Source organism: Sceloporus undulatus, chromosome 8 (genome assembly GCF_019175285.1).
Source record: "Sceloporus undulatus isolate JIND9_A2432 ecotype Alabama chromosome 8, SceUnd_v1.1, whole genome shotgun sequence".
Classification (NCBI taxonomy): Eukaryota; Metazoa; Chordata; class Lepidosauria; order Squamata; family Phrynosomatidae; genus Sceloporus; species Sceloporus undulatus.
Window position 1 is genome coordinate 32,694,675 of NC_056529.1, and position 26,411 is coordinate 32,721,085.

General features: G+C 43.0%; 1 protein-coding gene and 1 long non-coding RNA gene across 8 annotated transcripts in view; one reads left to right on the forward strand and one right to left on the reverse strand.

Moving 5' to 3' along the window:
• The window catches only part of RAB11FIP3 (RAB11 family interacting protein 3), an 86,899-nt gene extending 69,661 nt beyond the window's left edge, over nucleotides 1–17,238 (forward strand). For 2 of the 5 annotated variants that reach the window (XM_042437493.1, XM_042437496.1), the window contains 9 exons: nucleotides 737–830; nucleotides 3,790–3,893; nucleotides 5,132–5,272; nucleotides 7,322–7,403; nucleotides 9,229–9,366; nucleotides 10,621–10,776; nucleotides 11,605–11,745; nucleotides 14,444–14,553; nucleotides 16,561–17,238. In XM_042437493.1, the coding sequence (XP_042293427.1) occupies nucleotides 737–830; nucleotides 3,790–3,893; nucleotides 5,132–5,272; nucleotides 7,322–7,403; nucleotides 9,229–9,366; nucleotides 10,621–10,776; nucleotides 11,605–11,745; nucleotides 14,444–14,553; nucleotides 16,561–16,585 (991 nt within the window). In that variant the 3' untranslated portion in view covers nucleotides 16,586–17,238. Of the gene's footprint in view, nucleotides 1–736; nucleotides 831–3,789; nucleotides 3,894–5,131; nucleotides 5,273–7,321; nucleotides 7,404–9,228; nucleotides 9,367–10,620; nucleotides 10,777–11,604; nucleotides 11,746–14,443 lie in introns of all 5 variants that reach the window. The other 3 variants (XM_042437494.1, XM_042437497.1, XM_042437495.1) reach the window with 2 other exon arrangements.
• LOC121914240 lies at nucleotides 10,366–26,333 on the reverse strand. 3 transcript variants are annotated; one of them, XR_006100494.1, is made up of 5 exons: nucleotides 26,219–26,333; nucleotides 18,865–19,006; nucleotides 18,610–18,765; nucleotides 15,667–16,579; nucleotides 10,366–11,775 (listed from the first exon to the last, which is right to left on the reverse strand). It is a non-coding gene; the product is annotated as an uncharacterized LOC121914240 (long non-coding RNA). The 3 variants fall into 3 exon arrangements; XR_006100493.1 differs by having other exon boundaries at nucleotides 18,865–19,001; nucleotides 26,018–26,325; XR_006100492.1 differs by having other exon boundaries at nucleotides 26,018–26,325.
• Nucleotides 26,334–26,411: the final 78 nt, after the last annotated feature.

The following is a 26,411-nucleotide window of genomic DNA, read 5'->3' on the forward strand; positions in this document are numbered from 1 at the left end:
TTGCCATTCATTCTTTAGAGTGCCTTCCTTTAACTATATGAAAACATGTAGCAGAAGGATCCTGATACCTTTTCCTTTGGATCCTTATATCTTGAACACCCTTTCTATATGATAAAAGCATTACTGGTTAACAGCTGATAAGTGTCTGGCATGAACATTGTGTCGTAAAATAGTGGCCTTTGGACCACAACTGATGTGGGGAGAAATCTTGAAAATGCAAGTGGTTTCGTGGGAACACACTGAGGGGAAGTCCTCCCCCAACCCCACCCCCCCCCCCCCATTCCTTTTCTCTCCCCACAAACACCCCCCCTTTTTTTCTCACATTGCCATTTATCAGGCAAGTACTTTTTGTGGCTTGCAACCATAAAGATCAAAAGCAAGTGGAGTGGCAGAAAAGTCAGATTGTTATCTTTCAATATTCCAAAGAGCAAAGAGGAAATGGGTTCTCTGTCACTCCAAATAGGTGCCAGCACTTGCTCAGCTTAGAGAGTGATGAAGAGGGAGGAATGGGGTACAGTAGCCTCAAGCTGTGCAACTGAAGTGCAGTGCTTTGGGGTCAGTGGGCTTTTGAATCTGCCTGAAGGAAGGCAGTGCTGTGGAATACACCACAGAAAAAGGGATGAGCAGTGTGGAAAGGCTAACTCAAGTGTGACCCCGGAGGCGTCCCATTCTCCACTCCAATGATTCCACTCACGGTGGCCTTGCTTTGGATTGTATTGCTTTCTCTCTATTACAGGCACCTGCACCAAACAGGAGCCCTTACTGTAGATGCCATGGAGGAGCCTTTTCAGAATAACACCCAGTGCCTGGAGGAGGATATCACCGACAAGGTAAGTGAGATGGAGAGCATCTAAGGACCAAATTACATGTGTGCAGAGCTTGGACAAGTTCTTGTTCGGGAATTCATCTCCTCAAATCCCACAGCCAATGCCTTGTCCATGTTCTGCATGTGACAATAATTGTGTCTTTAAATGAAACCTGCCTGCTGCCACTTTTCTTGAGAAAAGCAACCATTTTCTCTCTCCACTAACCCAAAATGCAACCCTGATTTGGATCAAAAGCCCGTAGCAACTTTTAGCTGAATGTCATTCCTGATTTTGTGAGGCTCCAAGATCCAGGGTCCTACAGTTGCTTCCATATCCACTGCCACCCACGCCACCACTGCCCAAAGCAGCAGCAACATTTTGAGTGCATTTGTTTTTACAAATGTATGGTCCATTCCTAAGCGATAGGTAGTTCAGCAACGCTTGCTTCTCTGGGCTTACAATTGGGCCAATTTTTTCTCTCCTTTTGAAATATGGGAAAGAGGTAGCTTTCCCACAGACCCTCTCTGCAAGCATGGTCTCCTGATCAGGAGGTGACTGAGGCAGAATAGCAGATTGGGTTGCCTTTGCAGCAGGCCCTGCCTTGTGATGCCTTTCCTGCACTGGGAGTGATCAGAGATGTTATAACATCTACTGCAGAGGAAAATCCAGGTGACTGATGTCCAGGAGGAGCTGAAAGAAACCCAAATGTAGCAAGTCAAAGTTGCCATGGGCAGCTCCCTGTGATGAAGGCAGGCAATTCTGCTTGTGGTTAATTGATGAGCGAGCTGCAGCTAATGTAAAGACATGGTGGATTTTTCCAGATGCTTAGTAAAATTCCAAGACATAGCCATGTTAATCTGCAAAATCAGTATGTAAAGGGATCTTGTAGCACCTTTGAGACCAACCGAAAGAAAGAAGCTGGTAGCATGAGCTTTTGTAGACTTGAGCCTACTTCCTCAGAGGCATGAGGCGGAGTAACCTTAGTAAAGTTACTTCATGGGAAAACTCCCAGAATCACTCAGCCAGTGCTGCAATATCTTGTGCGTGAGATTAATTTCTGGCTGGGGATTCTGGGAGTTATAATCTAAAGGGGTTTCCTTTCTCAGTCCTGCACCACAGTAGTTCTCTGATCAGTTGTTTGTGGCCAGGGCCTCTCCGGTCCTTAGGATCTGTGCTTTTGGCTTTGAAAGGAAAACATTCATAGTTAGGTCTATCAGAAGAGTAAATTGGAGTGACCGCCTGCATTTTGACTAGCAAATTAAGTCTGTTTAAATATTTGCATCATGTTGCCCAAAGTGCAAGGGCTCCTCTTTCTCCTGGCTTATTGCAGGAAAGTGTTAGTGAACTTGCACCTGAAGAAGCCAAAAAACAGCTCCTGAATGCCTGAAGGGAAGGGGATGTGTGATATTTCCGTTGACATGCCCTACGCATCACTTGCCAGCACCAAAATAGCCTCCAAAATAAACAGCCAAAGCTTTTGTGGACTAATCTACCAATTAAAAGCGAATTAAAGCTCTAGCCTTTAATAGTCCGTTACTCCCATCTGTTTAGCTGACATACTATAACATGTTGGGATATCTGAATAGATGGAGCCACAAAGTGGTTCCTAGATCAGAATGGGCAACTATTGGGGATTAGTGGGTTGCATTGCCAACTCCTTGGAACTTTGGAAGGCTGCACAAACCCCATTTTTTAAAGGTTTATCCCTCCCTTAATCCTCCCTAGGGGATAAGGGGCGCTTTGTTTCTCTGTATCTCTCCAATTTCTCTATAAGGGAGGGAAGTATAGACAAGCACAGCTCCATTGTGCCTATGTCCCAGCAATAGATGAAAGGCCCTTTCTCCATTCTAGCTGTCACTGCTGCAGCCTCAGAGGGAGAGAATAGGTAATATCTGCAAGACCTAATCCCTCTCCTGCTTCCATTCTCTCTTACTTATATTTTATATCTTATTTAGATTGTAAGCCGAGATGGTGGGAACCCTAAATCACCCCCCCGGAGCCAATCAATCAATCAATCTACCAACCAATCAGTCATGTTTTCGGCCCTTTCTGGACCATGTTAGAGTCAGGAGAGGCCTTTTCCCCCCCAATAGAAATAACAGAGGACATTTCAATTAATATTACATAGCTGTAGGGTAAATCAACTAAGAAGATGCCATTTTCTTTTCCTTTAAAAAATGCATGCATGCATGTTAATGCAACAATCTAGAAAACTAGCGATGGGCTCCCACCTGTCCTGCATTTAACATTTACATTGTTAAATGAAGTTAGCCTAATGTCATCTTCTCTTGTATACGTTCCTCTGCTGTAAAATGCCCACTCCCAGAAGCCTTATCTAAAAAGGCTGCTTGAACAGTGCTTTTTAATCTGTCCCCCCCTGACTTAATACATGTTTTTCTATGTCAGCTTTATCTGTCTGACTTATTGCTGCACCAGTCATAACAGTTCCCAAGTAATTCTTTTTTCTAATTGTATTTCTTATTACATTTAGGCATATATTGCCTTTGCAGGAGTGTTCTGTTCTTACCGCTTAAAGCCAAACTTCTTGCTGTTCAGTCAGAGAATAAAAAAGCGCTGACTGTGAGTCGACAGAAGATTCAGCCAGTGAGCCAAGCTATACTTTGCAGCTGACATTTCCAACAGTAGCCACAGGTTCTTTGGCAAAATGTGATCCTGCCTTAATCTTTCAGTGTCAGAAGCAACTTCTAGGCTAGGGATGAAGGACGATACATAGTGGTATTCACAGAGAGCACAAGAGGCAGCCATTTTTCATATGATGCGATGTAATTCTCCAAAGGCTTAGGATCTATAAGTGTCCAGAGTCTTTAAGAGTTTATTTGTTTTTTGTGCATTGACTTAAATGAATTAGGAAGAAGGGATAACCTATTTTTAAAATCTCTGCTGGAACTGAGACCAAGGAGCAAAGAATGGTGCACAACATTATGCACAGAGCCACTGAAAATGTTGTTGCTTTTTTCTTCAGGTGATCTTCTTAGAGAAAAGGGTGACAGAGCTGGAAAAGGACACGGCTGCAAATGGAGAGCAGCACAACCGATTAAAGCAGGAAAATCTTCAGCTGGTACACAGGTAAGGGGAGTATGGGAGGCTGGCACAAGCTTTTAGGAGCCCGAGTGTGTGCCCGGAAACTTGTGTAGTATTGGACTGTGGTACAAGTAGTGGCTCAAGTGGAAGAACCCTGGCACACCAGGGAGGAAGGCCAATCTGGAAACCTTTTCGTTGCCAACCTCCATTTCCACGGGCAGAGCTTTTTCAGTGTTTTCCTTGGCATTGTTTTTTGTGGTTTTTTTGGGACTATGTGACCATGTTTTAGAAGAGTTTGTTTCTGATGTTTCGCCAGTGTCTGTGGCTGGCATCTTCAGAGAAATGCTGAAGATGCTGCCGAAATGTCAGAAACAAACTCTTCTAGCCTGAAAAGCCCACAAAAAACGATGGTTGCCGGCCATGAAAACCTTCGACAATGGCATTGTTCCCATTTTGGTCGTCCTCAAGAGGACTTCCTGGTGTATTCCTGTATATACTCATGTATAAGTCTAGAAATTTAGGTTTAAAAAATTACCCGAAAAACCTGAGTCGACTTATTCATGGGTCAATGTAAGTACTGTATCTTAACTTTTATTTTTAAAAAGGAACGATCCCTGGTGAAAGGCAAGAGTATGATCTGTCCTGGAAGCACACGCATACACACACACTCTTGCATCCATCCAGCCTTTAGTGCGACCACAAAAAATTATGCCTGCTGGAACTTTGTAAGTTCTTTGGCACTGTTTTCTTTTGCTTCATCTTTTAGATCCTTTGCTGTATGCTCCTAAGTTTTACCCTTGACTTATCCGTGGGTCATATCAAAATCCATAACTTTGGTCCCAAAACTTGCCCTCGACTTACACATGAGGTCGACTTACAGTCAAGTATAGGTATCCCTCATCTCAGTCAGTCAGTGGTGAGGAGAGAATGAGATGTAGATTTTACAACTTGAGGACTAATCTATCTTAGGTCTGCCTTTTAAGAAAGGAAATGTAGGAAGAGATTTAGATTTTAGAGAACAGACAGTTAACTTAATATGGTTCAGCTGAGATGGAGAATATATTTAGTGCAGAAAGTGTTTCTGTAATGAAGAAGGGAGGCCAGAGTTCACATTACCAAGTGGAGGTTGATCTGGCTACCAGGCAGGAACACTCGGTAGGATATCCTAAATAGAAACATGCCCTAAGTAGGTTTCCTTCTTCTTCCTTTACAAAGGGTTTTGTCTCCCCACCGCCATATAGCTGAACTAAAACTAATCCCAAAAACGTCCCTTCTCTTGTTAGAGCAAATGCCTTGGAGGAGCAGCTGAAAGAGCAGGAGCTGAAATCAGACGAAGTCCTCATGGAAGAAATCCGGAAACAGAGGGAACTTCTCAGCAAAATGGAGCGGGAGAAGAGCATTGAGATTGAAAATCTACAAGCCCGGTATGGTTCATGGAGGCGATGCATTGTTAAACGATTTCTGTTTTTAGGATTTGGAGGTTATTCAATGGAATAGATTGGCACAAAGGTTCAGGAGAGAAAGAAAGGTTATGGCGATGGCTGTTGGAGATTTAGACAAATTCACAGAGGATGAGGATATCTGCTACTACTGGTTGGAGGAGCCTACAGGTGCTGGGATGAGAGATGTCTCCTAACTCCCATTTGCTGCAGAGTGATCATGGGAGAGATCTGTTGCCTTCATTGCCTGCTTACCTAATTTCTGAAGGCATCTTTTAGGGAAACCGGGTGCTAGACTCCCTTGGCCTGATCCATATCACCTTTCTTTAGGATATCTTCTTGTTGTTGCCCTATGAATATACAGGCTACTTTGCAGACTATGCTGCCACAGTGTTTAGAAACATGTATTTATATAGCATATATAGCAAAAACAATAAAACAGACAGCCCTGCCAAAGGCGTATAATCCGGTTTGTTTGCAGTCTCTATTTCAGGGGGGAAACAGAAGACATACTCTATGTATGTATGTGTGTGTGTGTTTATGAAAGTATGTACATATGCGTACAAGAGCCTACAGCTGGGATACCAGGGTTCAAATTCCCACACAGCCATGGAAACCCACTTGGGCAAGTCATACCGAGGAAGGCAATGGCAAACCCGTTCTGAACAAATCTTGCCCAGAAGATCCCAAGATAGGTTCACCTTAGGGTCACTATAAGTCAAAAATGAGATGAAGGCTTGCATCAACAACATGCAAAAAGTTAAATGCCACTCCTTGCTGAGTGCACCCATTTAATGTGTAGAATGACTTGAAAGTGGGCAATGAGAACACTAAAGGGGTTTGGTCTCACTTTGCAGCTGGCTAAACCAGCCTGCTTCAGTTGACCCCATGAGCAGGGCAAGGCAGAGAAGATGATGCGAAAATAGATGTTTGAATAATGCTGCAAGGCTTTTAAAAGATGGGCCCTGGCAGAAAAAGGGGCATCATTTGGTCTCTGTTACAGGCAGCAAAATGTCTTGGGCCAGGTTTGGAGTCAAAAGCAGTTAAGGTTTTGACTGAGTTGGAAAAGAGATATTAGCCAAGTCTTCGTGAAAATCTGTTAGGGCCCACCAGTGTTCACAAGGTGGAAGGTAAGATGCAAGACTTATGATGTTTCTGTAAGTAAAATCTTGTGTTAAGCCCTTACATGCAATTTATTACTGTTTTAAGATGGTAATGGGGTTGGATGGAAGAGAGGCAATCTGGATTTTAGACTCTGTCCTAAACCTTTGCAATGGTGACAGCTAGAAAGTGAAAGATTGTCAAGTGGTGGTTCAAAATCTGCAATTGGGTTTTGGAAGCTTTTGAGACCAGGTGATTACTTTCCTGCAAAGCTTTTATTGTGTATTCATGTGTATGTATCTGTATCCACACACACCCCAACATATACCTACTTATGCCTCCCACAAAATATTGTTTTCTGGGGATATATTTCAAGCTGGTGCAACCACAGCAAAATCTGGAAGTTTGGGTTCAAAAATAATAAGAAGAAACAAAGGATATGCCTGGTAGCAAGTTGATAATGTCACCACCTTCAATGAAGTACCATCTTTGAGAGAAAGACAGTATAGCGAAGACTGGTAAAATGGCTACAAAAGAGATCCTCCATTTGTTACAGACCCATGCATAAAAACTTACTCCAAAATGTAACACACCCTGATTATCTCTTTTTGGCCTAAATCTCCCATCAGCGCTATTCAGCATGGCCAATAGTAAGGAACTGTGAGAGCTGTTGGCAAAACACTAACAATGCAAAAGGTACCATGCCCCCAGGGTCTAGAGCAGTAGTTTCCAGACTTTGGTCTTCCAGAGGTTTTGGACTTGAACTCCCAAAAGCCTTAGACAGCTTTGCCAACAGTCAGGAATTATGGGAGTTGAAGTACCAAATGTCCGGAGGACCAGAGTTTGAGAACCACTGGTCTAGAGTATGTTAAGTCCTAGAAGGTATGTGCCAATACATTTCTAAGTGTGCATTTGCGTTTCTGCACGCTGCAGATTGCAACAGCTGGATGATGAGAATGGCGAACTTCGGTCCTGTGTCCCTTGCCTGAAAGCCAATATTGAGAGGCTGGAGGAGGTAAGGTGGCTTTCATGGTTATGTTCTTCACATTGTCTAAAAATAGAAGCAACAGTGCACATTTCCTCAGTGGTGAAGGTGGCTGCGCACGGCTCTCATTATCCCATGATGGCTCAGCTTCATCACCTTCTGGTCTTGTGGAACGTCCTTTAGAGCATGCAATGCTCAGTTCATTCTTGTCAGAGCTCCTTCCCACCTGCTAGCATGTTTTCTCATCAGTCTCTGCCGGTGGTGGTTTTCTCTCCCTGCCCTTGACAGTCTCCAAAGCTAAGCCTAGGCAGTCTGGTGGCTTCTGATCTTAACTCTTTTATGCTGCACTCCTATGCATACTTGCCTAAGAGGATGCCCCATTGGATACAGTAGAAATGGCTGCACAGCTCCTGTGGGCTTGCTTTACTTTGGAATTTATCCTAAGACAGGCATGATGGACCTTCTCTGTGCTGACGTTTTAGCCTAAAGTTCCCATCAGCGCCACCCATTCAGCAGTTATGGTCTGAGACACGTGAAGGGGTAAAGGTGTCATACAGCTATCCTAAGATGTTATCCTATATATTTAAAGGCATCTTACCTAAAATCTATTAAGCATTGAGAAAAATTGAGAGGTCAAAGCAGATTTTTGGAGGCTTGGGTTAGAAGTTTGTAGTTCCATGTTCTCCAGAAGTCCTGGAACACTACACTACTGTAGTGCCACCATTTCTTATGTTTAAAGATGAGTGCCAGATGGCTCTGGTTGGATGTTGGGAGTGCTAATAAAAAAGAGCAGATTCGATCCCGCAAATTTGCCCATCGCCAACTTAAGACCAACCATTCGTGGCTTCTCCAGAGTGCATACCAAGAACCTCCTAATCACATTGTATTTTGTTCCAATCGACTCCTGCCTAAATATCATGTTTGTTTCTCACTCCCCTAAACTATATACTGATTTTCCCCCATGGTCTGCTTTGATCATTTGGCCCTTTTACAGTCTCATTTCAGACTCTTCAAGGCCCGTTATAGATGGGCCCATGAGGCACCATCATTGCGCCGTGGTTACGCGCAAGGGGCGGCACTTCCGGACACGCCTTGTCCCTCACGCGTAATCGATACGTCGAAATGGCAGCGCCCTATACAGACAGGCGCCGCCATCTTGACATAGCAGACGCTCTGCGTCCGCACGTCCCAACCCAGAAGAGATGTCGTGAGTGCACACTTTGGCACTTGCAACGTCTCTTCTGGGTTGCCGGAAGGAGCGCGATTTCCGCGCTCCTTTTTTGCAGCGCGGTTTGGCTGCTGCGGCTCCTCCGCACTGCAACCAGCAGCGGCCCAAGACCGCCCCTTTTGGGCGGTCTGTAATGGGCCCAAGTTATAAATTTCCCATGCGGTTTCACTGCATCTGCTTATGAACAGTCTCAGAGCATGTGTGTGTTTTTCCAAACCAGACTTTTACTGTACAACCAGCCATCCTCATTCACAGAATTTTAAGAAGGGTCTGTTTGACAGGGTCTTCCATTTGTAACCCTCCCAGGTTTCCTTGTTGCTTCAGGTTTTTAATTTTCATTAAATTCTGTGATGGGGGAAAAGTCAGAACGGCAAGACAAGGCTTTTTGAGTGATAGTACTAGCAGCAGTCTGTCTGAGCAGTGTCCAATGCCTGCTTTCAACATGATGAATTTCTGGTGGACAGCCTGTAATCTTTAGTATAAACTCAAGTGGCTGGACCAAATCCAAGTCTTTTGGCAGGCAAAGCATATGCTTTCCCACTCTAGTTTTCCAATCCACAGTGATGCTTCAAAGAGGCAAAGCTAACAGAAATATTCCTCTTTCATAATTTCTCTCGCTTGATTTAGGAAAAGCGTAAGTTATTGGACGAAATAGAAGATCTCACATTGCAGCTCAATGAGGAGCAAGAGAACAAGAGGAAATTGGGAGACAAGCTGAACCAAGAAAGACATCAGTTTCAGAAGGATAAAGAATCTACGCAGGAGGTCAGTAGAGTCCACTACAATTCAAACCCTGCTGGAAGCATAATGGACCACACAAGGGTCCCAGTATCCTTCTCTGCTGTCCAGAAAGCATTGCTTAACCATTAGAAGCTGGTTTAAAGATGCACCCGGTCAATACAGGCGTATTCCAAGGAAGCTTGAACTGGCTTAACAAACCAATAAGAGTTCTGGGTAGCTACTGGCTTCTCTCTTTTATATTTATTATATTTAACAAAACACATTGATTAACCCTAAAAAATAGAGCAAGAGCTCTACCGACTCCAAATTAAACATTAAAATTAACTGAGTGACTACAGAAAGATTTCAACGCAGTAAACTGAGCTGACAAAAACATGTTCGTTGCTATTAACTAAGAGTTCATCTTACCTATTACTGGACTTGCGTGCATCCAATTTGTAATTATATTTATATACTGATTTTTAGTATGCAGTTAGTTTCACTGCGGTAAATAAATACTTTAGAAAGTGTTGTTAAAGCAGGATGACAGTTGTTAAAGAACGATGTTAAAGGATGAGTCCCAGTCCTGGGAAAAGAGCGGGATACACATAAATATAATAAATAAATATAATAAATGTTGAGAAGCTGCTGGAACGCCTGCAGATCTTCAAGCTGTATACAGTACCACATTTTACACACACACAGAGCATTACTTTAGTGGGACATTCATATAGCAAACTCAAAAAAATCACAATAATACAACAACTTGTGATAACAAGTCTCAAATATATTTTAATGCAATTAACAATCTTGGAAGAATTGACTAGAAAGGTTCTGCAGGATGAAGGGTCTCCCTTGGCCCACAGTCTGCCAGTGATGCTCAGAGCAATCTGTACCTTAAAGATCTGTGATGCATGTTGGCTGTCCACCGGTGCAAATGGCTATTGTCCATGTAGTCGCTGTGTCCACAGTTCCCAGTTAACAACAATTTCTAATGTATTTATTTAAAGAATTTTGCCCCTTTGTTTTTGGATTCTCTGGTTCAAGATGGAAATAGCTGTGGGTTAGGGATGTTTCAAACTTCACTCGCCAGTATTTCAAGGCTTGCTTCTAGATACAAATCAGATTAAATTGTAAGGAAGTGGGAGCAGGGGAAATTGTTTAGAATGCTCTTCCATACTACTAGCATAATTATGGACCCAACGGGCTGCGTTTGCAAGCCATGCATGTTTAGTACAGGGACTTGTTCATAGTAAATAGATAATAATTCTCCACTGATCTTGCTTACTTGCCTGGCAGCTCATTGAGGACTTGAGGAAGCAGCTGGAACACTTGCAGCTCTTCAAGCTTGAAGCTGAACAGCGAAGGGGCAGAAGCAGCAGTATAGGCCTCCAGGAGTATAACAGCCGGACACGGGAAACAGAACTGGAGCAAGAGATCAGGCGACTCAAGCAGGTAGGTGGGAGAAATCCTCTTGTGATGGTGTTTGCTAGCACACTCAGCTTGCAGGGGGCTGACTGGGTTTGTTGCAGTAGGTTGCAAACCCACAGTCTAGTTGCAGGATTGTTCCAGGTTGTTTTGGGTAGGGTTTTTTCTTTCTTCTCTCTCTCCTTCCTCTTCCCTCCTCTACTTCACTCTTTTTAGCTATTCAAGGAGCTGTGAAGTGAGGGCATCAGCTTGCTTCTCAGTTCCCATAATTCATCCTTTGCTGCTGTCTCCTTCACCCAAATAGTGAACACCAACTCAGGAGCTCCTGTGGTCTGTGTGCTCTTCAGGGCTTACTGATAGCATTAGGCATTAGGAGCAGAGTGAAGCGGAGGAGCTCTTGTTTAGTGTCACAGTACCTACCTTACATGTAGAACATTCCTAATCCAACGTCTGGCATAGCCAGACGTTGTTGTTGTTTTTAAGGTGAGACATGAGGGAATACTCTCCATGAAGCACTACCAGTTGGAGTAAATCTCACTTGGGCTGGGTGAACAAATAGTCAGACTTGGCATAAGACAGCTTCTGTTTTTCCTGTGCATCTCAGCTTAGATGTTTTAAGTTTTTGAGTTTACCATGTACAGTGCCCATAGTATGTATGCAGAAGATCCCAGGTTGAGTCCTTCCATATCTAGAAAAGCTCGGGCAACTGGGCTTTGCAAAGACCTTTGTCTGGAAGAGTCAGGCTACTCTGACTCTTAAATTATCCGACTGTGTACGGTGGTTTCACATGGTCTTACCTGCGCTGTGCCAGCAATGAATGACAGGTTTGACATTTCAGTTTCTGTTTGCAAACAGGACAACCGAAACCTGAAGGAACAGAATGATGAGCTGAATGGGCAGATCATAAACCTCAGCATTCAAGGTGCCAAGAACCTCTTCTCTGCTTCCTTCTCTGAATCTCTGGCTGCAGAAATCAGCTCAGTCTCCCGAGATGAGGTACTGTTGTTGAAGGGCCTCTGGGTACTCCTTTTGTGTCAACAATAACAGAAACATAGCATTCATTAGCACTTGAAATCAAAGTGTGGCAAGATGTTCTAGTAGGGATTGGAATCTAAAGTGTTTTCTAACTCGAGATGTGATGATTAGAGGCTTTGGGGGGACACCTAAGTTCCACATCTTTCTCTTGTAGCCAGGACAAATTAAGCCTCAGCTTGCCAGATCTAATGCATCCTATTTTTGTTAAGAAAAAAATCAGATATGTATTTATTGCTTGTTAAAATAGTTATATCCTGCCTCATTTCTAAAGACTTCGTTGTGGGGAAGAGAAACAAAACCAGTTTAAAACAAGTCAACAATTTGAAGCAGTATAGACTTCACCAGAAATTCACGTGCTACTCATATCTATCTGAAAAGTATGCAAATGCCCCAAACACTAACCTGCATGTTGCTTTCATGGATCTGAAGACAGCTTTTGATTCTATACCCAGAGCCAAGCTATGGGCTAAACTGCTTAATACTACAATCGATAAAAGACTACTTTGGTTAATCATGAACTTATATAACAACACAACAATACAGGTAAGAACAGGGCTACAAGGGAATTTAACTAGGGACATCTATACCTACAGAGGGGTTCGACAAGGATGCATTCTGGCACCCACCCTATTTAATTTATATTTGAATGACCTAGCTAGTTATTTGGCATCAGGTATGTATCATGCCCCCAAAATAGCTTCAACTACCATCCTGCTACTTTTATATGCGGATGATGCTGCTCTCCTTTCTTTTACTAAAATTGGACTAAAGCGCCTGTTAAGAGTATTTACACAGTACTGTGATGAAAACCAACTAACCATTAATTATGATAAATCTAAAATTATGATTTTCTCTAAGACTCGTACTGTAAATGATTGGGAAATAGCGGGTCATAAAATCAATCAGGTTAGATGTTTTAAGTACCTAGGTATAATCTTTCAAGCAGATGGCACATGGGTATCTCATCGCACAGCAGCTGTCCAGTCCGCAAGTAACGGCAGTAAAGCAATATCCCTGTTTTTTTACACCAAGGGAGGCCAATTCATACCAGCTGCATGTAGGGTACAGCAGGCTAAGGTTATCCCTCAGTTACTGTTTGGCATCCCGATATGGATATTGGGCTTCTCTTCATTGGTTGAACAGGTTCTATCAACCTTTCTTAGAAATTTGTTTGGAGTCCCAAAATGTGTGTCATCAGCTACCTTGAGATTGGAATCTGGATGTGTATCAATGGAATGTATTGCATGGGAATGGGCTCTAAGATACTGGCTAAAGCTTATGTTTGCAGGCCCAGAAAGAGGCTTCATGAATCTGATATGGAAAGACTCATACAAATCTCAAACACTCAGAGCGATCCAAGAAAAGCTTCAGAGATTGGGCCTTTCAGATAGTTTTCTATGTATGTTAAAGTGGACAATGGCAAGGAAAATCCTCATACAAAGGATTAGAGATATTGACACCCAGCACTCATCATCACTCGCCAACACAACCTGCTCTCCCATTAAGTTAGGCCTAGAATTTAATATAAAGGGTGGCGCAAACTACTTGAAAAATCTTACAATCCCCAAATATCGCTTGGCATTTTCTAAAGCAAGTTTTAATGTATTTCCATCTGCAGTATTGGAAGGCCATTTTCAGCATGTTGAATATAAAGATCGTCTGTGCCCTTGTGGAGAAGGGTCTGTAGAATCTATATCACATACCCTTCTCATATGTATTTTCTACAAGGAAGACAGACTGAGATTGATTAAACCCTTATTAGATAAATTTCAAGGAAGATCTCAGGGCTGGTGTACAAGATATCTATTGAAGGACACTGACAAAAAGGTCACAGAAGAGGTGGCCAAATTTTGTTTTGCAGCAATCAAGACACGCAGGGCTATAATTACCACAGCAAGAATAAATAACTGGTATTAGTAATCGATAGTAAACATCCCCTTTTGACTTAGTTCATTTTATAGTGTATAGTATCTGTTTTGCACAACAAGGGCCAGATATGCTCCTAACTGAATGTATTATTTTTAATTGTACAGACTTTGCATAATTATGCTCAGTATGTCATTGCTATGTCAAACTGGTTGTAACTGTTTTGATCTGTTTTTAAGTTTTTAATTTTAATCTTTTTTTTGCCTGGAGGTCTGTTGACTGTAATAAAGGTTTGATGATGATGATGAGATCATGATCATCCCTAGGCTCTAAAAGCCTTAGTGAAAAGCCAAGTTTCAACTTGGTGCCAAAACAAGGCCAATGTTAGTGCTGGTTGGGCCTCCACAGCCAAGGGAAATACCACAGTGATCCTCAAGCTAATGAGTTTAGGCTGCTTCTGAGGCTCCTATAAAAGAACATGAGTAAGTGGTACTTTGCAACTGTGAATCTTAGATGGCTGTACAGAAGCTGCCTTTGTCACCTTAGCCGGCAGTCTCCACTTGGGAAGTGTAACTCTGTTGATTCTCCTAGATGTAATGGTATGCTTTGGGATGTTCCTCTGTCTAGGGTGAAGATGAAGGGTACAGCTTTCAGTAGTTCATTTCTCACTTGTCAAAGTGATTCTAGACGGTAATAACTGATAATTGCACTACATGTTTGAGTAAGTTGTCCTGACCAAACTTAGCCATAACGGAGTTGCCTTCCAGTAACATGCTTCCTTCTTTTCGAATAGCTAATGGAGGCGATTCAAAAGCAAGAGGAGATCAATTTCCGTCTTCAAGACTACATTGACAGGATCATTGTGGCCATCATGGAAACCAACCCATCCATCCTGGAAGTCAAGTAGGGATCTAAGAGCTGTGGGCTTGCACTCCCGATGGTACTTGTCTCTGGTGGATTTGCTGCTCTAGGAGGAAAACACTGGCAAAGTCTTTGCTCTACAAAGATGGCACAAGACGCCTCACATCGGGATTGGCTGGGTGACAGATCCTGGTGGACTTGGGGGGAGAGAGAGGACCAGCTGTTGAGCCTGCCTCTAATAACTCCAGTGATCTTTGTAACCCTCCTGACTTGTGGGGGTGAGGTTGGGTTTGGCAAAAGGGAATCTAGAGTAAAGGATGCAAGCCACAGAACAAGGTGGAAAGGGGGGTAAGGAATGTGAACGCACACCAGCACCCTGCTGTGGGAATGTAGCAGGCACTGTGCTACAACTTGAAATCCCTTTCTCATAACCTCACAATCCTTTCCAATGCTACAGCTAGAAGAATGGGGCTGAGAAGGAGAGGGGGGACCTGAATGTCTCCGCATTGCAGTCAGAATGGGGTGGTAAAGGGAACAGAGGTCCAAAATGCCTTGCCTTGCCCATACATCTATGCTTGACCATTTCTTCCTGAAGGTTCATCAAGGCAAGTGGATTGCACTTGCCACCATGTTCCTTCTTAAAGCTGTAGAAGTTCTCCAAGCAATGTGAAGTGTGGCTGTGACTTCTCCTTGTTTAGCCAGTGGAAAGGAAGACAGAGCTACCTTTGGCCTAGGCCTTATCCCAAACTTGGTGGTCTGTAGCTTGCAGAAACGTGTTGTTTCTTTGGGACCGGAAAAGTGTTTTTCAGGGGTCTGCCACACGTAGCTTAGGGTGTTTCCTGATTTCTTTCCTTTGGCCACCTGCCTTAAAATAATGAGACTGACATGTTGCCCTTTAAACAAAATTGCAGAGGTGAGAAACTTCTGAAAGGGGGCTTCCCAGTGGTGGGAATTGGACCACTGGTCCCGTTTGGTAAAAGACTGAGTAGTGGCTGGTGGTGGCCCTACAAGGCACTTATTTGCCAGTTGATATGGTTGGTCTGCTGGAGACAGCTGTAGGGGGATGCTTAGCTGATGATAGTATAGCGCTGGAGGCAAAGCTAATCCCCGCAGTCCTCACTATATGCACCAGGAACCATTTTCTCCATCGCACACCTGTTTTCTTTACTGCAGATTGTTCTTTTGTTTTCTCATCGGTTTGGTCAAGTTGAGAATAGCAACTGTTCTGCCCTATGTAAAAGAAATTGAGTTATGGAAAAGGGGAGGAGGAAAGTAAAGGCAGAAATGAGCTGTTCAGCTGCTGATGCAACTGTGTTGTACACATAAAATATTTTGCTAACTAATAATGAAAGGTATTTTATCTGTACTTCTCTTTGAAGCAAGAATTGATTCTAAATTCATTAACCGTGACTTAATTTTACATATCCTGGGAAGAAGATGAAAGAGTCATGTTGCATCTTATTCCTTCTTTTACTCTCCTCCCTCTCTCATATTTTAAACAGACCATATCACTAGGATAATCTGGGGGGGGGGACGACAAGTTACTTCTTCTCCCCCACTTTATGGAAGGGGATATTATTGCCAATATCTAAAAGGTGCACTGTTTCCACTGAACTAGAGGCTTACATTGTTTTCTGAGTTTTCAAAAGAAGATGTTGCTTTGGGACTTGGTTGTAGAGATCATGTTTAGTTTGGGGGTTTCTCTTCTTAATGCACAACTAGGAACAGGAAAGGTGGTGCTTAGACCATTATTCGGTGGATCCTGGCGCACTATATCTTCATCAGGAGGGAGAAAGCATCCTGAAGCCCAATAACTGGGATTCCAAACCAAAATTTGGTTCTGGGCTGGATAAGAGAGTGGAAGCTTTTTATGGATGCCTCTTCATAAGGAGACACAAAGCAACCATGCTACATCTTGGCATGAATTAGCAGTGTCTTTCATCCTACCTGAACCACATATGCATCTGGTCCTCATAGAAATCATAAGGTGCTTTAGTTCTCTGTCCCTGATGTAGAGTATAAATGACACAATCCTTCCGTCATTTCCAGGTGGATCAAGCAAGCATGGCTGTGAGGAACAGAGAGTCACAAAAACCGAGGAGCTACTTCTTCACTCATACAATACCCAAGCATTCTTTCACATTTAGGACTTCCCTAGCCTATTCTGCCCCCTTCACCCCCCAGATGCGTTTGGAGAACGAATCCATGTACTGTACATTTGCAGAGGAATTTTGGGTGTAAATCAATGTATACTTGCAGAGGGAAAGATTTTTTCTTTTTCTACCTTGTAGAGTTAGGTATTTTTTATAGCTTGAAGGCTGATCAATTTTTTAATACTTCAAAGAAGAGAGCAATGTATCTGTGTATACACACACAAATATATATATATATGTATGTATGTATGTATAATGTACAAATCTATAAATAATCAGATCTGCCTTTCTTGACTTGGGCACATACGTCTGTGAAATGAACACACACTCCTCTCCCAGCCTCCTGGTTGATCACAAAGAGGTACTGTAATGTAAATAGTCACAGGAGGGGGGGACATTAAACCAACAAAAGTGGAGCACTGGCTTGCACACACCGCTTTAATTTCCTGAGATAAAAACTGTTCTTCCCTGCTGGTATGTGAAGGAATTTCCAAAAAGAGACAAATGATATTGGTCTTAACGGGTGTACTGACTCTTGTCTGATTAAAACCTGTTACTGTCTCTTTGCGGGAGACTTGGCTCTCTGTGTGTTTGTGCTGTGATGCGTTTTTGTCTCATGGATGGTGAGTACTGTTGTGAGCATGGCAGCTGTGAACCTAATTTCATAGATACACGGAGTTGGAAGAGACCCCAAGGGCCATCCAGTCCCAGCCCCTGCCATGCATGAAGTCTCAGTCAAAGCATCCCCGACAGATGGCCATCCAGCCATGAGTCACTGAAAAAGATAATACTTGATAAAGTGAAAGGCATTAAGAAAAGGAAGACTGCAAGTCAAGGAAACCACAGCTCTCAAATCTGCAAGAGCTAACTTAGTAGGGCAGTTGATAACTGGGATGCATTTAGAAGACCCCACTGTCCCCATCACTATTCTAGCCTTCACAACTTGCAAAGGTAAGCTTGGGGAAAGGTCCTTCATTCATAGGGTACCATAAGTGGAAACCAACTCGATGGCAAATAACTGTATGACAGATTTGTTTCTGACAAAAACTGTAATGCAGTTTCAAAACACGACTTTATTAGTCTAACGTTGGCATAGGAATTACATGGTCCTTCCAATGTTGTAGCCCTGGCTTGGAAATTGTTTGCCAAAGAAATCACTTGTTTCTCCTTAACACAGTGATGTCCAAACTCTGGCCCTCCAGGTGTTTTGTACTTCAGCTCCCGGCATCCCAGACCATTGGCCAAGGTGGCTGAGGCTTCTGGGAGCTGAAGTCCAAAACACCTGGAGGGCCAGAGTTTGGACATCACTGCCTTAACAAAATGTATACAGCAAACTGGAGCTCTAAGCATATCCAGAGTTCCTTTTCTTCAAAAGTAAGCAGTGCCTCCTGTCTCAGAGCCAAGGAACACAGTCCTACTGGGATTCCCTTCGTAGCCATGTCCTATTTGGTGGCATCCAGTGTTTGTATGAATTTTTCCTCCTTTGCTTCTCTCCTAAAGCTTAGTTATTGGCAGCAAGAGCTTTAAACAAAAATACATTGGTATCTGAGGTCGCACACTTGTGCTTTTCGGCCCCCGGGAATTTCTGGGAAATGGGATTTAGAATGGTTTCTTATCCCATTTTCCTTGACACCGTCCTAAGAATGTAGGCAAACACTGTTTTAAAATGTTGGCTATTACAGCTTAGAATGGTAGTCCTGTACCACTGCCAAAAACTCTTGCAAAGCTTGAACTACTGCAAGGACTGTAGAGATCCAATCTTCTAATCTTTTTACCTTTTGTAATGACCATTTTGGTTGCTATTCTTAGCACACCAAGTGGGAGCTGAAATTTAGCTGACATTGGGGAAACTGTATGGTACGGCTTGTGGATGTGACGAAGAATCCCACTTATCTGTCCCTTACAATCTGAGTACCGCTCATTTTTACCATTGCTACCCTCTCACCTGAAAGTGCTGCTCACACCTTGAGCAAGGAGATAGGTAGGGACTACAATTCAATTCATATTGTCTTGGATTTTTAAAAGTCCACTTTCCAAGGTATCCTTCCCAGACCACAAATGGATGCCTCGGACTGTCTTCTTGTTCCCTAAGGAACTGCCACTGTTAATAGACAGAAAGACATCACATCCTAATGGCAACATGCTCCAATGTGAACAAGGTTGCTAGCATTCGATAACTGCACAGCACGAAAGTACTCACCCAAATGTGTTGTCCTGCTGATCTTGGTTTGCTAAGGCACTTCTCTTGTTCTGGCTCTAGGCGGCACCAAAGAATTGTTGAAATTGCAGCATGTCATCCCCATCCTCACCTCACTCCAGAAAAGATGACTGTTTTTCCTGCTCTGGAGAGAAGAGAAAGGCCAGGGATGCAATGCGTGACAAATACTGGCCTTCATCTGGCCCTTTGAGACTCCTGCCTACTCTTTGATGCAAGAGCTATCATCTCTTGGTTGCATTTAGCTGTAATGGGACACGGGAACTATAGCTTTAATGGGAACGGAGGCTATGAATCTATCCGATCACCAAATCCTTCCCTACTAATGTATTACTCTGTGATGTTTAATTTCTTTTAAATTAGAATAGACTGGGCAGTTTTGGAGCATTCTGGGGGTACGGTTCTGCCTCTGGGACCTTCTGGTTGCCAATGGGACTGCTAAAATGACCCCCAAAATGAAATCTGGAAATGGCTAGTAGTCATGAAAAGATGGATTTTTAAAATGTTGGGGGGGGGAGGATTTGCCACCTATTCAAAATACGACTCACTGTTCCTGGAGGTTTCTAAAGCGACCAGTCCAAAAAGGGCATTATGGGGGGTATGGAGGGGTTTAGGGGCTGCTTGTGTCCCAGGGCTCTTTTTTGTATAACATCTGTGGCTTGACTGCTTTGTTGCCTTTGCACTAGCCATGGCATTGAGGTCTAATAGTGTCTGCTCTATGGCTTTGGCCAAAGGTCACAATCCTGGGGTAGTCGGCTGATTCTATGAGGATTGCTTGGATAGCTTTTTCTTGCTATGGACTCCTTGGCTTTGGCTGGAACCCAGCCCTTCTCAAGGGCTGCCGTTTTCCAGGATGCTCTGGTGCCAGTCGCAGCTTTTCATTAAGACTCAGATTTCCCCGATGACTTGCAAACCTGGTGTTTATGAAAAAATTGAGATGTTAAAGACTGCCTCTAGAATGAGGGTTGACAGAGGTGCAATCTGTGACAAAATAATGGGTACCAAGGCTGCCTTATTGAGCTTGTCTTGCCAGAGCAAGAATATACATCTCTGTAAGTCTTGATTTCCTTGTAGAAATCTTGTTGTATTGTGGCTTGGACTTGTTTCTCGCCCATGGCAACCATAAGGTGAACATACCACAGGGTCTTCTTGTCAAAATTTGTTCAGAGGGGGTTTGCCTTTGCCTTCTGAGGCTGAGAGAGTGCGACTTGCCAAAGGTCATCCAATGGGTTTCCACAGCAGAGCAGAGATTTGAACCCTGGTCTCCAGAGTCATAGTCCAATGTTCAAACACCATGCTGAATGGATGTTTAGAAATCTAAACATCCAAAATTTGTTATTCCGAATCGGTATATGGACTTTGTGCAAAAGACTGCTTGCATTCAGTCTATCTATGGATAATTCTTCTGACCCTTCAAATGTGCCTTCATCTTGTTTACTCTGCAGAAGATGTTATGCTGCTCCGTGGGATAAAATTCAAGCCGAACGGATCAACGTTCTAAACAATGGCAGGAAAAGGCAATATTGTCCCCACTTCCCATTTCTTCCCTCTTTTACATCCACAGAACAGCATTTTGTAACGCATTGGGTAAGCGCAGGGAAAACTACATCAACAGAAGGAGCAGTGTGTAGTGCCAATGTCACACATAGTTTAAATATTGCTTATTTTGGTATGGGATAGAGACTTGGACTAAGTGCAGCCTCTCTGGAGCTCTTTGGGGCTGCAGACAGTATGCCATAACTATGAACTGCCTCGCCATATTCAAGAAACATAGCAAATGAATCTATATTGTAAACTTGTACTATATAAGAAAACATGGGAAGGGCATAGGTGATCATTCAGGTTGCTTTAAACTATGCAATTCTATGAGAAGGGGCTAGTTGGGGATGCCCCGCAACACCTTCATTCATTTGTTTAATGTGCAAGGAGCACTGGTTTCTTTAAATCTCCTACTTTGACATCAGTATGTGAATATTAAGGCTTTGTAATATGAATTTATTTCAGCTTAGTAGACTACTGGTCTTTTAAGTATGTGGCAAAGTAATATCTAGGTTCAGTAAACCTGCTAAAAATGCCTGATGTTAGGTATGCTGCTTGATGATTTCTGGCTGCCTTTGTTCAATGTTGTTCCTCTCAGTTCCTATGGTTTCAGTCTTCGGTTCCCCTTTAAAATAATGGAACGAAACACTTGTCCCTCCCTTAGAATTTAACAGGAAAACATGCACACCACCTTTACTTTCTACTCCCATTTTAAGGTATCTGTTACTTATTGAAAATCTGAAATTCCCCTTGGAATTTAAAGTGGCCCTGCTTTAAAATATTCAATACAAATGCAGAATGGAAATAGAGAATCTCCAAGGGAAATGACAGGAAAGCAATTTCCTCCGAAAGGCACACATTTTGAAATGTTTCGGCACAAAAGCCCTAAAGTTGGCTATAAATGTTAACCAAAAACCTTCTTCTCCTGTCTGCCCCATTGGGTTCCCTCAGACACACAGATAACGCCTTTGCCATTATAGTACCATCTTTCAGATGCTACTGCCTATTCCTAACATTAGGTAACCACCCAAAGAAGCTGCTAATACTTGGAGAAGCTACAGAGGAGACTGCTTTGAAACCCGAGGGCAGAATCATCTGGCACAGTAATAGAGCCAAGCCTAAACCAAAGGTGGGAAACTTCTTCCATGCCAACAGCCACATTCAATTTCAGTTGCATCTTCACTGGTTACATGCCTGTATTGGACTAAAAGTCAACACGTGGAACCAAAAATAGCCATACAGGTTAACTTATATTTTTTGACTGCCAGTAACAAAGCCCTAGGATAGGCATTTCGATATTCTAGAATGGGGAAACTCTCCAAAAGATGGGAAACCACTACATGATGATAATGGGACCATAGCCATTTGGGGAACCCCAAAGAGTCAGACTCAGTTTTCAAGAGGAATAGATTAAGTCTCCGAATGTGAGGTTGTCCATCCTTACTCCAAGTCGAGACTTTTAATTCCCCCAATGTTGTGTCTAATTCTCCATTAGACCTCGCCTTGTATAACTTGTTGTTGCGTCCCTTCAAGTCAACTAAGAGTTCATACATCTGATTAAGAGTCTACATCACAAAAGCTTACATCATAATACATGTCTTACTGTTACAACTGCCAAAATAAAGCTGCTTTGGGTCTCTTTGGAGGTACAGTGGTACCCCGGGATACGAAATACCCAGGTTACGAAATTTCCGGGATACGAAAAAATCCCATAGGAAATAATTGTTCCGGGTTACGAATGTTTTTTCGGGTTACGAAAAAAATTTTGGTGCTTTTTTCGGCTTTTTCGCACGGAATCGCGGCTTTTCCCCATTAGCGCCTATGGCATTTCGGCTTGCGAAGGCTTTTCGGGTTACGAAAGCGGCCGCGGAACGAATTAAATTCGTAACCCGAGGCACCACTGTATGCTGTTTAAATGATGCATGCATCCTAAGAATCCGGAAGCTGCACCAAAGCTGCACTCCAGTGCTTAGGAATGAAGAGTGGCTTTGGCGCAACCTCAGGACTCTTAGGACCCATGCATCATTTAAATAGCATACCTCCAAAGAGACCCGAAGCAGCTTTATTTGGGCAGTCTGTAACAGGCCTTAGTTATCAAGATGCTGCAAGATTCTTGGCTGTTTTGCTTGCCACAAGACTCTTGATTGTTGTTGTTTAATATCTGCTTGCCACAAGACTCCTGGTTGTGTTTACCACAGCAAAGAATAACATGGCGATCCTCCTGGCAAGTAAATAATAAATGCATCATAGGGCCTTTATTGAGGGCAACGCAAAATCTCAGCCACAGCCAGCAAACGTGGGGAAGAGAGAATTGTGATTCATAGCCTTATCATTGCACACTCCTGTTTCAATCTAGGTCAGAAACATGTAGTACAAAGGGAGGGAGATGTGATGAGTAAGAAAGGGCAATGCCAGCTGAGCTGTGGCTAGGATGACGGCGAGCGCAAAAGGAGCGGCCAGGTTTGGGAAATTCCTTGCGGTAACAAGGACTGTGTGTTGTGTCTCCTGTCGACTTAAAATTTACTCCGTGGTCACAATAAACTTTCGTATCTTTGATATTGATGCAAAGAATATTTTTCCTTCAAGCTGCGTAACCAGTGCGATTCTGCCTAAGCCAGATATTTCGCTCATTGCAAAATCTGGAAATGTGTCTGGCAACGAATGGCTTGGTGGGCAAGAGGAAATGTAGGTAAGTGAAAAGGCATTGGAAAGACAATGACTTAAATTTCTAGACTTATACATGAGTATACAAGCATAGAATCGTAGAGTTGGAAGAGACCCCAAGAAGGGCCTTGATCCAGTCCAACCCCATTCTGCCATGCAGGAAATCTCAATCAAAGCATCCCCATTGACAGATGGCCATCCAGCCTCTGCTTAAAGACCTCCAGGGAAGGAGACTCCACATACATACAGTATGTTCTGAATTGCACATTTGACCAAGAGATAAGGCCAGTTTATATAAGAATCCATGCATACAGAATTCTTCGAACGGTGGCAACCCCTTGATGTGACGACGCAACACAAAGCCAAGCTTTCCCAAATGCCCCTCGGCTATCCAAAATTCCCAGTTGAATATGGTAGGAGGGGATAGAGGATAAGCATCTTAGTGCCTTGGCTTGAACATTATGTCATTCAGGAGAAAACGTAAAGCAGTTTCTTCCTTTCTGAAACAGGCAGCCTTCAGAAGACAAGATGATGGAACGATTTGCTACGACTGATTCTTTGACAGAACAGAATAGTTGATATGTGCATTTCATCAGCAGAATGGCTGTCACTGTTGCGGGTGATGATGTATGGGCAGAGGATAACTACATTTCCCCTTCAGGGTCACAACATACAACAGCGTTGCCAAATGCACCCGCCTAGTTTCTGAAAGCAGAGACTCGTGATGGAGAACATGCCTTCCAGGTCTGGATCCTAATGTCGCCATTTATCACCTAATTTGGGATAAATGGGGCTTTTTTCTTTTTCTAGGCAGACAGGATCAGTTCAGACATTAGTAGACTTCTTCCCTGTTTACTCCAACTCCAGTTCTCCATATTTAGGCAGCAAGCTTTATGAAGCAGGGGCCCGGCTTCTTGGGATCTGAAAAATGTCATATAACGAAGAAGGTTTTGTACAACATTTTGTGAGATTTAGAGATTGTGGCTTCCATTTTAAGTCGATGGCAAGCATTCTTTTTAACCTCTTCTTTATCAACACTGGATTGGGTTCTGGGACTCCAATTGCTTTGAAGTTGGGATGGCTAGTGCTTTTGGTGGGACCTTGATGGGGGATACTCCTTGGTCCAAAACACGCTGCAAAAATAATCCAGTTTGAGACCGCTTTAACTGCCCTGGCTCATTGCTAGGGAATTTTGGGAACTGTAGTTTTGTGAGACATAGGCGCGTTACAGACCGCCAAATTGTGGCGGTCTGCTGCTGGCACCGCTTGCAGTGTCCGGGAGCCGCAGCTTCTAAACTGCGGGACTCCCGGACGCTGCGAGGAAAGAGTGTGGAAGGAGTGCTCCTTCCTGGGCCCCGGAAGTGGCGCCACAAAGCGCAAGGTGCGCTTTCGTGGCGTCACTTCCGCCACGACACGTCTGGACGCTAGGTGTCCAAGATGTCAAAATGGCGGCGGCCGTGTGGAACGGCCGCCGCCATTTGTTACGGACAGAGTCTGTAACAGGAGTAGGGGCGTCTAGAAGAGACACCCCTTTTTTAAACTGGGATGTCCTAAGGACGTCCCAAATGGCGGTCTGTAACCTGCCCAAGTCTTCTTAGTCAGAGAGGTCTGGTGCCACAATAAACTGCAACTGGAAGTATCCAGGTGCTGTGTAATACTGACCATTGCCAAACACAATTGGTGAAAGCGAGCCATTGCAATCATGTATGAAGTATCAGTGTAAAGTTGTGCAATGGTAAATTGGAAGAGTACCATCAAAACCTAGGCATTTAAGATCTCAGAAAGCTTTTGGACTTGATTTCTCAATAGGCTACTAAGGGAACTGGGGGTTATTGCTCAATCCGCACACAAGCGCTGCAATCTGTTCTGGGAACCCTTTTATCAGTGTTTCTCAAACGCCTCGCACTTAGGCTACGCAACTGAGATTATTGTCACTAACCAAGATCAGAAATGCTTAAGATAACCGGTGCATGACAACAATGACTGAGAGTAGAGTATAACTCACATAGAGCCTGAGTAATAGTAAAGAGAGCGATTAAGAGAAGAGGTGGAAGGATAGAAATTCTGTATGAAGCGAAGGATAAGTAATAAGATAGCGGTTAAACATATTGTACCAACATGGATAAAGGTTATAAGTGTAAGAGAGAAAGAGGAACACTGTTTCATCATCAATGGCAGACATGTGCAAATATACATCAAACAAATTGAACCTGAGATTTAGAATGACACTGGAATTATTTCTATGGAGTATGACAGAAGAAGGAATGGATAGTAATTAATATAATATGTTAATATATGTTAATCTATATAATTACATTGATACATATATTAATACAGTATATTAATACAATAATTAATACAAAATATTAATATAAATTACAGTAATATATATATAATATTTATAACCATATAATAATTAATATAATATATATAATAATATATCAATATATTAATGTAAATAATTACATTAACATATATTAATAATATATATCCATATATACGTAATTATACGTAATTATATTAATACGTAATTATATTAATATATTAATATATCAATGAAATTAATATTACGTAATTATATTAATTAATTATATTAATACGTAATTATATTAGTATATTAATTATATTACGTAATTATATTAATACGTAATTATACGTAATTATATTACTATATTAATATGTAATTATATTAATATATTAATATATCAATGAAATTAATATAATATAATATTACTATATAATTAATAATATATTAATATAATGTGTTAGTACAAATATATTGATAAATTATTGTTGTTGTTGTTGTTGTTGTTGTTGTTATTGGAAGACTATATTGCTGGGAAAGACAGAAGGCAGCAGAAGGAGAGGGAGACAGAGGCCAGATGGAGACAGCTGCACAGGAGAACTGCCCAGGAATGGGCGGGGCGTCGCTTACGTCACGCTTAGCCCCACCCCCTTTCGTCTCAGCCGAGCCTTGGAGGCGCAAAGGATCCTGGTCGTCGTAGTCCAAGCCCTATTCCTCCTCTCAGGCTCACAAAAAGCCCCATCTAAGCGCTCCAAGCGGCTCCCTTCCCTCCATTAAAACCCCCAGAACCCTCTCTTCGCAGCCGAGGGAGCCCGGCCGCCTCCTCCTCACATCCGCTTTCGGTGTGCCCTCCTGCCGCGCGAGGCCCTCTGGGTGTTGTAGTCCGGCCGCGCTATTCCCGCGGCCTCCGTGGGCCGCTCTTTCGGTGCGGAAGCGGCGTCAGGAGGAGGGCGGTTTCCGGACTCTGGGGGGCGGGGCTTTGGAGGGGGAGGGGCAAGGGAAGGGGGCTGAGGAGGAGGAGGAG